At 40.5% G+C, this 13,921-nt stretch overlaps 1 protein-coding gene and 1 pseudogene across 1 annotated transcript; both read left to right on the top strand.

Moving 5' to 3' along the window:
• Nucleotides 1–5,317: 5,317 nt before the first annotated feature.
• On the top strand, nucleotides 5,318–6,721 carry LOC141839333 (chalcone synthase 2). Its single transcript, XM_074727062.1, has 2 exons — nucleotides 5,318–5,551; nucleotides 5,633–6,721. The coding sequence occupies exons 1-2, from the start codon at nucleotides 5,374–5,376 to the stop codon at nucleotides 6,628–6,630; spliced, it is 1,176 nt and encodes a 391-aa protein (XP_074583163.1). The 5' UTR covers nucleotides 5,318–5,373; the 3' UTR covers nucleotides 6,631–6,721.
• Nucleotides 6,722–8,040: 1,319 nt separating this feature from the next.
• Nucleotides 8,041–9,895, top strand: LOC141837325 (chalcone synthase 2-like; annotated as a pseudogene).
• The last annotated feature ends 4,026 nt before the right edge of the window (nucleotides 9,896–13,921 follow it).

The following is a 13,921-nucleotide window of genomic DNA, read 5'->3' as shown; positions in this document are numbered from 1 at the left end:
GGCAGCAAGATTATAAAACCATAAAATTTAACTGTGACTTGAGGCAGCAAGATTCCCTTCCATGCACATCTCTCTCACAAAAGTGAAGCGCTCCACTGAACACGAATCCAATTCCTCTTCCCTTCATACCACACCTTTGGCGCAACGTCCTGTCCAACTGTTCAGAGAATAAATCTCTCCCTTATTTTATTTCATGAGTTGGAGACAACTTACAGAAAACCCTTGTGCCACGTTAGCTTTGGGGATCAGATTTGGTTGACCATACGGTTTATGATTAAGTGAAACAAAAGACTGGATTCTCTCCTACATCCATTGTTTAATTATCTTATCCATTTGACCAAACAAAATGCAACTGTTAATTAAGGCTGTGTTCTTTTGCAGTAGTCAAATTTGTTCTCTTCCAGTTGGAGGTGAATCTGTGAAAGAATCACTCAAACAAAATGTTTTCTCCTCCTTTTTTTCCAAATAAACAGGAGAAACTAACAGATTCGTTTTCCTGTCCTATTTCATCTGATTAAGCACAAAGAAAAGAAAGGTTGAACAATGTGCAAGTAATTGTAGCCAAGTTAATGCAGATATACATTTAAGTTTGAAAAATAACATTAAATGCATCCATTGCTCATAAATGATGACCAAGTCTAATCCTATATTTAAGGACCATTTTTTGACTTGTTTTTTTTTAAATTGATAATATCATAGAAGTGTCAAAACTGTCTTTCTTTTATATCTGACTGGCAATGCATCCACACTACAAGAAAGTGAATTAAAGATGACACTCGATGTAAATAACTAAATAATTGTCATCGTGTTTTACAAAAGTTTAACTTTTTTTTTTCTCACACAAGTGCTCACCTAGCTCTATGAATCATTGAAACCAACTGTACTAATTAATTTACATTATAATCAGAAAGATCAATGATCTTGGCCTTGTCAGAAAGCAATCACTTAGATTTATTGCTACTAAACAAAATTGACTTGAGTGTTCTTAAGCATGGCAAACAGTGAATTGAAAGATGCTTATATAGCTCCTAAGGCTACATCTTGACTAAAGACAAGAGCACTTGTCTATGAAGATTGAAGGGATAGATTATTAACTAAAATGTGTGGATTCAGAGTTGGATGATTGATGCTTTTTTGAAATTTTGATGGACGAAACAGTGGCAGTGATGACTTGGATGAGTTTGTGAACAGCCCTTGCATATATATATATATAAGCTTAAAATATTTGTTTGACGCACGCTGAAATCGGACGAGTTCACAGTATTGCTGCAGGAATTGTTGCAGTGAAATTCCAGATCATCCTTGAGCAATTTGATGGATTGACGTTGATGTTTTTGTGTAATTTAAGTTTACGAAATAAATAATGAATTACTATCTTGTCGGCACTGTTTGCATGATTACATGCATTCAGATAAGGACGAGAAATATTTATCGTTTCCTCTGGCAAAATTTAACTAAAAGGAGGTCGATAATGGTCAAGTGGTTTTGAAAACCACACCGATAAAAAAATCTAGCAAGAGAACAATTGCTCTATGGGTATAGAAGCCTCTCTAGATCGACAATGATCAATTTAGTTAACAGTAGATTTGGAAACGACACCAATAAGAAGTCTAGCCAGAGGGCAATTGAACTATGGATAAAAGAAATCTCTTCTAAGTCAATAATAATCAATTTATTTAGAAGAGGATTTGAAGACAGCACTGATAAGAATTCTAGCTACATGAAAGAAACCTCTCTTAGAATTTCTTGAGCATTCAAATCTTTTAATGCTCTTAAAGTTTCCTATTTGGTAGCTCCTTTCTCACCCATCAATCATTACATCTTGTAGAGTGAGATTGAGGGTTTATTTTTTCTGTCTTATGCCTAATTTACATCTTTTAAACTGAGTTGTGAGTTTGTAAGGGAAGCCTAGATATATTGTTGTATTTGAGTAGTCTAGGGTTCGATTATCACTCTTGCTAGACCATCCTTTTCAGATTGGAACCATTCAATTGATTCGCTAAATGGAGATCTGTTTCTCTTGCTGTACAATTCATGATAATTGGGAGAAGTTCCCAGATGTTGGGGTAACATAACCCCTCCCCTGGGTCTCCTAATTAAAGCAATGCAAACCTTTTCTTTTTATCCTCCACACATATTCTGCCAACATTTTTGTGTTTATTTAGGATATTGTTGTGATTACCACATAAATAGTTTATATTTATAATCTATTTTTGTTCAATGTGTGAGGTTATGATCGTTCCTGTTCATGATTATGCCGGTTTGTATATTTATGAGTATTCGTCTTGTTTATGATAGTTCCTTTTACCCCTTGTTTATTTATGCTGGTTTGTCGATCGTTAATATGACTTGATCACTATTTTTTTTCTTGTTGTTAAGTGTTGATGTTTAATACATTAGAAATATAAATGTCTGGTTTACTAGCTAGCTTCAGGATTAGCTATCTAAAGATGATGCAGTTTATATATGAAGAAAACTTAGTCGACAGCATTCATTGTCTGCATTGACATTTATATAAGAAGTGCAACAAGGGAACATGATATGGAGACTTGGCCATCAATTTTGGACAGGGGAGAGTTTCCAAAAGTCCATACATTGGTATTCTAGACAAGATCAAAAGGAGTTTCCTAACTTCCCTGTTGTTGCTAGCTAGGAAGAATGACTCTAACATACTCCATGCATGCTATCTCCATTACCTCTCACTGTGCAAATTGGAAGTCTCTCAGGAGCTATGTTGAAGTTTCATTTGGATTTAATTAATCAGAATGGTAGTTGAAGGCTAAATATATATGACGACTATGTTAGGGAGCTTTCTAGTTTCCCCTCTTCTCCTATCGAGGGTGAGAACCAATCAAATGTAAGTTTTTGGAGGCCATCTTAGCTTCTATATATCTACGGAATGACTGTTATTAAGAGTTACCTCCTGAGACATCCAAACTAATAGTTGAGAATATAATGTCGAAGAGCCAATCCATGGTTGGGCCTGATCTAAGCTCAAAGCTTTCTTGGCGATCGCAGCCTTGATGCAAATCGCGTCATTTCAGTTTCTAGATGGGAGCGAAGGCAGTGATGGAGTTATCTGAATACAGTTGAGTAGTGATGTTTCTTCACTGGATATGAATTATGAACTATGAAGATACAGTACTTTTTTCTTAGTCGTAGACAATGGATTATGAACACCCTTCGCTTCCACCATGTTGGTCTTTTAGAGAGGACAAATATGTATATATTTCATTTGAGAAAGGTTGTGCTCAGGATTTCTACCTTAAAAAGAAAGTGAGCTGATAGTTAAGTGTAATAGCTTCAACAAAGCCCTCGCGATAAACGACACAAACTGGAACTACTGTAGTTTTCACTGATGAAGGAAGAATGGCTGTCTGCATCACAAGCAGATTACACCTTCATTTGAGATTGATATGTTTTATTTTTGTCATTTGGTAAACTTTCATTACCTTTAACTCCTCTATTTTACTCATTGATCACATATTAATTATTAGGCTTTCTTTTTTTTTTTCCTCGACCCATTTAATTTAATACGTACGCAGCAAAAGTTTCAGACTTACATTGATGCTGCATCAAGCAAACAGAGCCTCTTGATACTTGGCTAAATTGCTGTCTTTCAATGTATTTATGATAATCTAATTAATTGGGATAAGAAAATTGAGACTTCTAAATCTTAATTTTGTGCTACGAATTAAATAAGGAATAAATGGAGGATTAATTAAATTAGCAGGATTAATTAAAGCCCAATTGAATTAATTAACCTAATTAATTGATTATCGACAAAGGAGGACCATGCCCTCCTCTGTACATGCATGTGAACAAACAAAATGACAATGTGGAATAGTATAATTTGACATAAAAACTATAATCTACGAGTGTTGAATGACACTCCTATAACTCATCTCACTTTCATTTATTGCTAGTAGAGTAAGAACTCTATAATTAATCATCTATTTGTACGCTATTTATATAATGTCCAGCTATCGTAGGTGTTTCATCGTGTTTAAAGCCATGGAAACCTACTTGGAGCGTGACATTCTTGATTAAATTAGTGATGGTATTGGAAGCTCACAAATTAAAGAGAACGATAGGGCAAACTACGTACCTGCACAAAGCCTTAAAGATACGATAAATTAAAAGGTAGTTTATGGAATTGGAACGATACACATAAAGGGGATCGGAGAGATGAAAAGTAACCTTTAAGTTGTCTTCTATGATGTAAATGAGCAAATATTAATTAGTTTTTGTCCAATATAATTATATTACACTGCATGAGCCTCTCCCTACTCTTAAAATGACTGCATTAATGCCATTTCCCTGCTGCACGAAAGGGGTAGTGTTTAATATTGAAGTTAAATTAATATATGGGTAAAAATATGATTAGACATTAATCTAAGTCTAGATAATATTTTAATTCTATAAAAGTTTATCGTGATATGGCGCATTGTTAAAATAATGGAGCAATACTAAGTGAATTATAGTTCACAATAATTAGGAAATAATAGTTAGATGTAACAAATTTAGACGACGTTTTGATGAGTTTTTAAAAATTCGATGAGAATATTTACAAAAAAAAAAGATAAAATAAATTACGAGAACCAAGATATAGTTTTATAAAAAAAATTAAATGCGAAATATAAATAAAGTCATAGATTTATAATAAACCGACCAACTTTAATGGTTAGTGAGTTAAATGGAAAAAAATGACCCATAAACTTAAGTTCTAAGAGTGAAATACAAATTAGAATGTGAAATTAGATAATTAATTAAAAGGGCGAAGATTAATTTGAGATTAAAATGAATATTATGAAATATTTGGGTAAATTATTTCATGGTTAAATTATTTAATGTTTTTGATCTTGAAGAAAACGAATTAGAAAATTTAAAAAATCGTAAAGAGTAATATTTATGATGTGGAAAACGAATAGCAGAGAACATGTGGTGTCAGTAGTGTGGTATTGATTTATTTATTGAATAGGTTTTAGATTATCTTTTCGTGCTTAATTATATAAGCTTTTATTTATATTGTTAAAAAAAATTATTTTCCAAATCATATATTACGCAAAATCTCTCACTAGACATATTTTTTGGGTTGCATTAGCCTGGTAGAATTGCATGGCGGTGAACATACCGCCCCTCGTAGGCGGTTGGGCACGTGATCCCCAGCTAACCGGAAGGGAACAGTCGGTGGGCCACGTGGAGAGCGCATCCACCAAACCGAACCCAGCCGACATGCCACATCATCCGTCCTCTCTTCTTTCTCACTGTCTATAAATTGCTCGCTCCTTCTCTTCACTACTTCACCTCCCATCATTAATAGATTTCGGCCAGCGGCGGTGCAGCGGTAGGTGTATACACACGTGTATTACGATGGCCAAAGTCCAGGAGATCCGACAGGGTCAGCGGGCGGAGGGTCCGGCGGCGGTGCTGGCCATCGGCACGGCCACTCCCGCCAACGTCGTCTACCAGGCTGATTACGCTGACTACTACTTCCGCATCACCAAGAGCGAGCACCTCACTGAGCTCAAGGAGAAGTTTAAAAGAATGTGTACGTTCGTTGCTACTATTTTTCATGCATATGTTTATTTTGTTATTGTATGATTTATTCCTAATTAATTGTCGAGTTCAGGCGACAAGTCGATGATACGGAAGCGATACATGCACCTGACGGAGGAGCTGCTGAAGGAGAACCCGAATATGTGCGCGTACATGGAGCCGTCGCTGGACGAGCGGCAGGATATGGTAGTGGTGGAGGTGCCGAAGCTGGGGAAGGAGGCCGCAGCTAAGGCCATCAAAGAATGGGGGCAGCCCAAATCCAAGATCACACACCTCGTCTTCTGCACCACCTCCGGCGTAGACATGCCGGGCGCCGACTACCAGATCACCAAGCTCCTCGGCCTCCGCCCCTCGGTAAACCGCTTCATGATGTACCAGCAGGGCTGCTTCGCCGGCGGCACGGTGCTCCGCCTGGCCAAGGACCTGGCGGAGAACAACCGCGGCGCGCGCGTGCTGGTGGTGTGCTCCGAGATCACGGCGGTGACGTTCCGCGGGCCGTCGGAGTCGCACCTGGACAGCCTGGTGGGGCAGGCTCTGTTCGGTGACGGAGCAGGGGCGGTGATTGTGGGGGCGGATCCGGACCCGGAAACAGAGAGGCCTCTGTTCGAGCTGGTGTCGGCGAGCCAGACGATCCTGCCGGACTCGGAGGGGGCCATCGACGGGCACCTGCGGGAGGTGGGACTCACCTTCCACCTGCTCAAGGACGTGCCGGGGCTCATCTCCAAGAACATCGAGAAGAGCCTGGTGGAGGCGTTCGCGCCGCTGGGGATCGACGACTGGAACTCCATCTTCTGGATTGCCCACCCGGGGGGCCCCGCCATCCTGGACCAGGTCGAGGCCAAGCTGGCGCTGGAGAAGGAGAAGATGGCGGCGACGCGGCGGGTGCTCAGCGAGTACGGCAACATGTCCAGCGCCTGCGTTCTGTTCATTCTGGACGAGATGCGTCGCAGGTCGGCGGAGGAGGGGAAGGCCACCACCGGCGACGGATTCAACTGGGGCGTCCTCTTCGGCTTCGGCCCTGGACTTACCGTCGAGACCGTCGTCTTGCACAGCAAGCCAATCAATTATTAATTACTACAATGGATCGTGGCATTAGATATATATGTATGCTTTCCGTATGCACTTTCTAATAATAAGATCGATCATGTTATCTGCGTTTTAACCAGTATCCTCTTTTACACACGAGAACGTTAAAGAGGTCTACATCCACCAAAAAGACTAAAACTTTTGGACAGATACATTTGCCGGCAATTTTTCTATCTTCTATAGGATTTATTGGTTTGGTTTAAACTTAAAATACAGGTGAATAATATTAATATATATATATATATATATGTGTGTGTGTGTGTGTGAAGAGGCCTGCTCGTGTTTCATTTGATGTACTTTATGTTAACGGGCAGAACATTTAGGGGCGCTTGGTATACATTCGATAATGGGAATGGTAATGATTTTGATTGAGGGGTTAATGGCAATGGAAATGATTACCGAATTTTTGATGCTTAGTATAGATATTGAAATAGGTATTATTCTCATTAATAGACAAAAATAATTATAGACAAAATCATTTTATTTAAAAAAGTATATAAAGAAAAAAATACAAAGAAAAAGAAGAACGACAAGAACGAGGAGAGGAGAATGAAAAGGTCCTCCTTTGAATCTCCAACGCATCTCCTCCATCCCTCTGCGACTTCCCCATCGCCCACCTCCACATGCGTGCAAGCTCCCACTTTGATGAAGGAGACGAGGCAGGATCGATCGCGTCAGGAGTGGAATTTAATCCATAGCGAGCCTCCATCGCCCACTAGGTTTCCTTCTTCTTCTCTGTTCTTTCTCTCTTTCTGAAATTAGCGGCGAGAGCGGCGCTGAAAGAAGGGAAGAAGAAAGAAAGGAGGAGGAAGAAAAGGGGGAAGGAAGATTGAGCCGTCGATTTGAACAAAGGTGGGATTTTTTGGGAGGGGGAGATGGGGAACGCGACGTCGTCGGTGGCGGCGTGGTTCGCGTTTTTCCCGCCGGAGCCGACGACTTATGAGTGTTCCAGGAGGGGGAGGAGGGGAGGGGCTGCTGCGCCTGTCGGGGCTGGCGCCGGATAAAAACGTGGAGGTGCATGTGGTGGACACCAAGGCCAAGAGAAAGGGAGACTCACGGATGGGGAAGAAGAAAGGAAGAATCACGGCGGAAAGAAATCGTGACTTAGGAGATGGGTGCGGGGTACCATTGTCCACGGAAAAAAAGTTAAGTCGTTAATGAGTTTAACGATAACCGAGGAAGGGGTAGATTATGAAATTAGGAATATCAAATCCTTATTTTGATTTTTATTCTCGTCTACCAAGCATTTCCCCTCTCCATATGGTATGGGCAATGAATATCTAATCTCTGGTATCCTAATTAATCTCTCTCTATTATTTCCTTTTTATTACTGTTTTATTATTTTACATGACGCTATATATAGTAACTTTAGTATAGAAAGAACCTTAGAGGGCGGAGGGTCCGGCGGCAGTGCTGGCCATCGGCACGCCCACTCCGGCCAACGTCGTCGTCTACCAGGCTGATTACGCTGATTACTACTTCCGCATGACTAAGAGCGAGCATCTCACTGAGGTTATTAATTTAAGAGTGTGTATGTCTACTCAAAATCCATAACCTTCCTCTTCGATCAGACTCATCGAGTAAAAAATTATAATCTATTTGGATTAATCGGTTGATGATAAAAATTTCGAACTGATCGTGAAATTTGATTTAGGATTTAAAAATGATTAAATATATGTTTTTTTTTAAATATATGAGTTTCTTTCCTAAATTTAAAACAGACCCTCCCAATTAAAACCCGAGTAGATCCCCCTTGATCTCCACAACTCCTGTAACTTTTGTCAAAATGAACACGGGCATTAATTAAAGATGTTTAAATTCAAGGAGGAAGAAAACAAATAAATTATTGAAAAAATTTACCTTTTGAATATAAAATTATTTGTTTATTAATTGCGTCGTTAGTGAAAGAAAGTAGCGGTTTGTGGTCATTATTTTTATATTGTTATTGCAGCTGCTATGAATTATGATAAATTAATTTTTATTTAGCGAGGACCATTCTGAAATTAAATGCAGTTTGTCGTCACAATTTTGACATTTCAAATACTCTTTATTATTGCAGTTATTATGAATTATGATAAATTATTCTTTATTTTGCGGGGATATATCGTTCTGAAACTAATTGCCGTTTGCTGTCACGATTTTGATATTTCAATTCAAATGCTCAGTCTGTTATGAATTATGATAAATCATGGGACCACCCAGAAATTAACGGGTGTAACATGGTTTATTTTGTTATATATTTATTCCTACTTAATCGTTGAATATTCAGGCGACAGGTCGATGATACGGAAGCGATACATGCACCAGCTGACGGAGGAGATGCTGAGGGAGAACCCGAATATGTGCGCGTATACGTGGAGCCTTCGCTGGAAGAGCGGCAGGACATCGTAGTGGTGGAGGTGCCGAAGCTGGGGAAGGAGGCCGCGGCAAAGGCCATCAAGGAATGGGGGCAGCCCAAATCCAAGATCACACACCTCGTCTTCTGCACCACCTCCGGCGTAGACATGCTGGGCGCCGACTACCAGATCACCAAGCTTCTCGGCCTCCGCCCCTCGGTAAACCGCTTCATGTTGCACCAGCAGGGCTGCTGCGCCGGTGGCACCGCGCTCCGCCTGGCCGAGAACAACCGCGGCGCGCGCGCGCTGGCGGTGTGCTCCGAGATCACGGCGCGCCGTGAAGTTCCGCGGGCCGTCGGAGTCGCGCCTGGACAACCTGGTGGCGCAGGTCTTGTTCGGAGACGGAGCAGGGCCGGACCCGGACCCGCAAACAGAGCGGCCTCTGTTCGAGCTGGTGTTGGCGAGCCAGACGATCCTGCCGGACTCGGAGGGCCCCGTCTACGGGCGCCTGCGGGAGGCGGGGCTCATCATCCACCTGGTCAAGGACGTGCCGGCGCTCATCTCCAAGAACATCGAGAAGAGCCTGGTGGAGGCGTCCTCGCCGCTGGGGATCGACGACTGGAACTCCATCTTCTGGATTGCCCACCCGGGGGGTTCCGCCATCCTGGACCATGTCGAGGCCAAGCTGGCACTGGTGAAGGAGAAAATGGCGGCGTCGCGGCAGGTGCTCAGCGAGTACCGCAGCATGTCCAGCGCCTCCGTTCTGTTCATTCTGGACGAGATGCGGCGCAAGTCAGCGGAGGAGGGGAACGCCATCACTGGCGACGGACGGCTTCCACTGGGGTGTCCTCTTCGGCTTCGGCCCTGGATTCACTGTCGTGGTTTTGTTGCACAGCAAGCTCATATTGTTGTGATCATCTACAGCTTTTCAATGTACCTTCTTACATATGTATGGGATCGACTAGAATACGAATTCCATCGTAGAAGTGTCTTCCCATATGGGCTGGGCCTAAACCTCAAGCCCAATGTTCAATGTGTAGGTCCATGAAACTATATCAATATCATATTCATCATGTCCAAAAGAATAATATGAATGAACAAAATTGTAAGAGGTTCTTGTAATACAATATTATCAAGTTTGTGAAGAAGAAAGACCCATGAAAAGTCATTTAATTACTATCATAGAATATATAAAATATAATAAATAATTATAATAAACAACGTATAAGTGTTTAATATTTCATTTCCTATGTCTTAGTATTATCAGTGATATTTATAGTGAAGGAAACAATCTTATCTGAACAAACATTAGTCTTCTATGTTGTTATTATAATTCAATATTATCTCCCTTTTCCTTGTCCTGGTTCAATTACTCTCCTAGTTTTGCTCTAAACCTGCCCTTTATTTTCATCCTCCTCTTTCTCTTCCTGAACATTTCACCCTCCTTTTTTTTCATCATCTCTTACTTCTCAATTTATGTTCAACTTTATGGGATTTTCTCCTTCCTCGTCTCTTTCTCATCCTTATTCTCCTTGATTTCCCCCCTAATTCCTCTTCTTATTCTTCTCCTCTCTTCTCATCACTCTCCTTTTTATTTTTATGGTCGTTCTCTTCTTCCTAATTTTTCATCTCTCTTTTCTCACCCTTCTCTTTCCCCCTTCTTCCATTTGTTTTTCCCTCTCCTCATTTGGAAGAAACACTTGATGATTCTCCACTATCTACATTTTGAACCTGAAATAGACTGAATACGATTTACAGAAACCATGAAGCTCTTAAATCTCAAATTCGCACACTAAAGGTTCATCGAGATATTTCTTAATTAAGAAAACATGTTAATTGAGCTTCATTATCCAGCCTTTGGATGTAATACCTCAAGTAGAGTTAAAAGGCGCTTTCAGAAACATAACTGTATTCTCAAACCCCCAATCTACGAAGTAGAGATATATTAAGGTATTTTCCGAAACAACTTAATGACCCTCCATTGCCAGGGTTTATATGTAAGATTTTTCTAGTAGGAGCAAAAGGAAAAGGTACCATCACCCTACAAATCAAGTAATCCTTCTTCTTTCACTAATCATTATTTAGTCTTTTTAGTGCCTCACAAAGTTCTCAGTAAAAAAAACTCCGGAGTTTGTGAATGAACTCCCCAGTTTCCTTGTGTATTAAAGGGTGTACTTGCATTCGACTAGCTAGGCAGGCCTTATTCATGAGAACAGATATGCAAGAAAGGAAATGAACACATGAAAAATGGTCTTCCAAATGATGAGTGCTGCTCACCCATCCGTGTGCGCACAATAAATAGTCAATTAGTTGCAGTGTTAAGTACGTACCATCAATCAATTTTTTGTTTGATGCAGGGTCTTGTGGATCATGGAGAACCTCATCTATAATGTGGTAGGTCCAGTGATGATTGACGAGAAAAAAACGTAGACAACCATCCATGAGGCTGAAAATTAAAATGAAATTAAAAAAGGATCAGTTTGTTTTTTTCATTTGAAAGAACAGCAGTAGTAGTCAAAGATTCATTTTTATGGCTTGTACTGTGCATAATTCAATTGCAGTAAGGTACGTACTACGCCTACAATTCTCTCAGTTAAACTGATTTTCTCAGCAACGCTGACAAGAGCAATGAGATGTTGTGACAGTTTCACATTCTGATTGTCAAAAATTCCATACTCGAGATGTGGCATACTTTGCAGGCTTGAATTCAACGAGCACAGAAGTGATCCAGAGGATTTCATGAGATGGAGCTTCAGCTTCTAAGCAAAACAAATCTATCACATCAGAAATAGCTCATTAAATAACATCAGATACTGATAACTCTACAGGTTCCATGTGCATGGCCTGAAGTGCATCATGTGCTCCTCCTTTGAGAAAGATTGCTGCAATGCAAGTTTTATCAGTTCCGCCATGTGGTGATCCTTCTAACTGGATTACTTCGATTCGACATACTACTCGCACAAGATACCACCACCCTCGTTCATGTGGCATGTTCCCTCATCATCAGTTGGTGCTTTCTTTTAAGTGTTGAGGACCACTTCTTGGATCTGCTGACCTAGATTTTGTTTCCCTGACTGCATGTGGAGCACACAATGTTGTGAGTCCATGGCTATCGATTCGAAGTTTTGTTAAAATTTTCACTTGAATTAAGCAAATGGAAGCGACCGTGTACCCCTTAAGGAAGCATCGGAGGTCATGGATCTCCCAAATGCCTCGTGGTCCTGAGGACAATATGTTCAGAGCTGCTTAACCATTACTGGAAGCTGTGGCCCTAATCAGGGCTCGTAAAGCCAAGCTTTTTACTTCCTGGAAATTAAACCAGCCGGTGTTGCATCTTCACTTGAATCTTACATCAAGACATTCCATTTGTTCTTGTAATTCTGAATCTTATCATCTGAAACTTCATTTCAGAAATGTTGTATCTCTTAGCGTGCCACGTGCATGGGAGTTGAGAAGGGAACATTATATTCATGACTAAATATTGAATGATACATCATATTTATGATTTCACTCGGAATTGCACTTCCTTTCCTCTCGTGGTTATAATGTACGGCTCTTGCTGTCTCCTGCTCATAAATATGTGATAGGGTAATGTTTTGATCAGGCTTGTGGTATATGATTAGGGACAAAGTAGGTCTTCCTGCGAAACTCTTCTTCACTTTTCTTGCGGACTTTGCCGGCGGCGAGGCAACAATTACAGCCAGCTTGAGTTACTCAAATTCATGTGTGTGCATGTGTGCCTTTAGAAGTGCTAAATATCGTCTTCTTGATTTTAGTTAAAGATTACTTGCTTGCTTCAGTAATCACGCTCACTTGGTTGCTTCATTTGACCATGCAAAAGATAGCATGGAAATCTCCCAAGCACAGTGAAGCTGTGGTGAGCACATGCATTTGGAGACTAATTTGGATAATGTATAAGCTCGAATAGTTTGGATAAGTATGCATGGCGTGATATCACCTTAGGCCCAAAGAGTGTGGGGGTTAGCATTGGCGTAGCGATCTGGAGCATTTCTCTCCCTCCCTTGTTTTCCTGCTCATCTCCTGCCCTTTTCCAGGATCCTGTGTCCCCATAAAAGACAAACACCCAGATCTTTTATTATGACCCAAGCCTGGTGCAAAGAATCCAGCAGATCCCGGTTTTGTTGATGCATCACAAACCAAGCATATACTTGGTATTATTATCCGTATTCTGCATCAATGAACCCCTCAGTTCTTCCTACATTACACAGACTACAGTAGAAGCATAAAATCAAGAAAAACAATCTCAGCATTAATCATGCTTAAGTATCCAAGGATGTTGGATACATGCAGCAAAACAAGAACTTAAACTACATTAATTTATATGACTGCAACTAATTCTTTTCTTCAGATTTTGCTCTGCATTCTTCTGCCTTACTGATAGCCAGCCGCCATTGAGCTAGAACGAATTAACACGGAAGAATATTCTGTCTAATTAGTACTAATGCTTAATTAAGCTCAATTTGGATGTATCTTGTCCTTTCAAATCTTAGTAAATTTGGAAGTCAATAATGCTATCTAAATGACACATATCTAGAGTAGTACGCCTGGAAGCTGCAAGACTACAGCCTTAATTAGTTTATGACCGGTAAAACAGTAACAGTATTCGAGCCTGTTCGACAGTCTATTTATGTGCTCAGGTAAAAAATTAGGACTAACATCAATTGGACAAGAAGTGCATGTCTCAATAACCCAATGGCATGTGATTCTCAGTACATTCCAAATGCTGAAAAACAACCCTTCCCTGCCAGCCTGTTCAAGTGATTTGGCACTATGTTTGTTTTGAGCTAATTAAGGTACAACAACCTGCTGAAAATACTTGGCAGCCTGATTCACTTGTTGATTAATGACCGTAGAACACTGTATTTTTCACACATGTACAGATAATGAGTTTGACCCAAAACAGAACAGACATGAGCACA

The sequence above is a fragment of the Curcuma longa genome, chromosome 11, assembly GCF_044706935.1.
Source record: "Curcuma longa cultivar G26 ecotype Majalengka, Jawa Barat chromosome 11, ITB_CL_G26_1.1, whole genome shotgun sequence".
Classification (NCBI taxonomy): domain Eukaryota; kingdom Viridiplantae; phylum Streptophyta; class Magnoliopsida; order Zingiberales; family Zingiberaceae; genus Curcuma; species Curcuma longa.
Note: the sequence above shows the minus strand (reverse complement) of the source record. Positions and strands in the feature narration are given on the sequence as shown.

Bases quoted from the DNA above. Each gene is read 5' to 3' on its own strand.
- LOC141839333 (XM_074727062.1), top strand. From the start codon at position 5,374: ATGGCCAAAGTCCAGGAGATCCGACAGGGTCAGCGGGCGGAGGGTCCG. The intron at 5,552-5,632 runs GTACGTTCGTTG...TGTCGAGTTCAG, and splicing joins GGAGAAGTTTAAAAGAATGT to GCGACAAGTCGATGATACGG.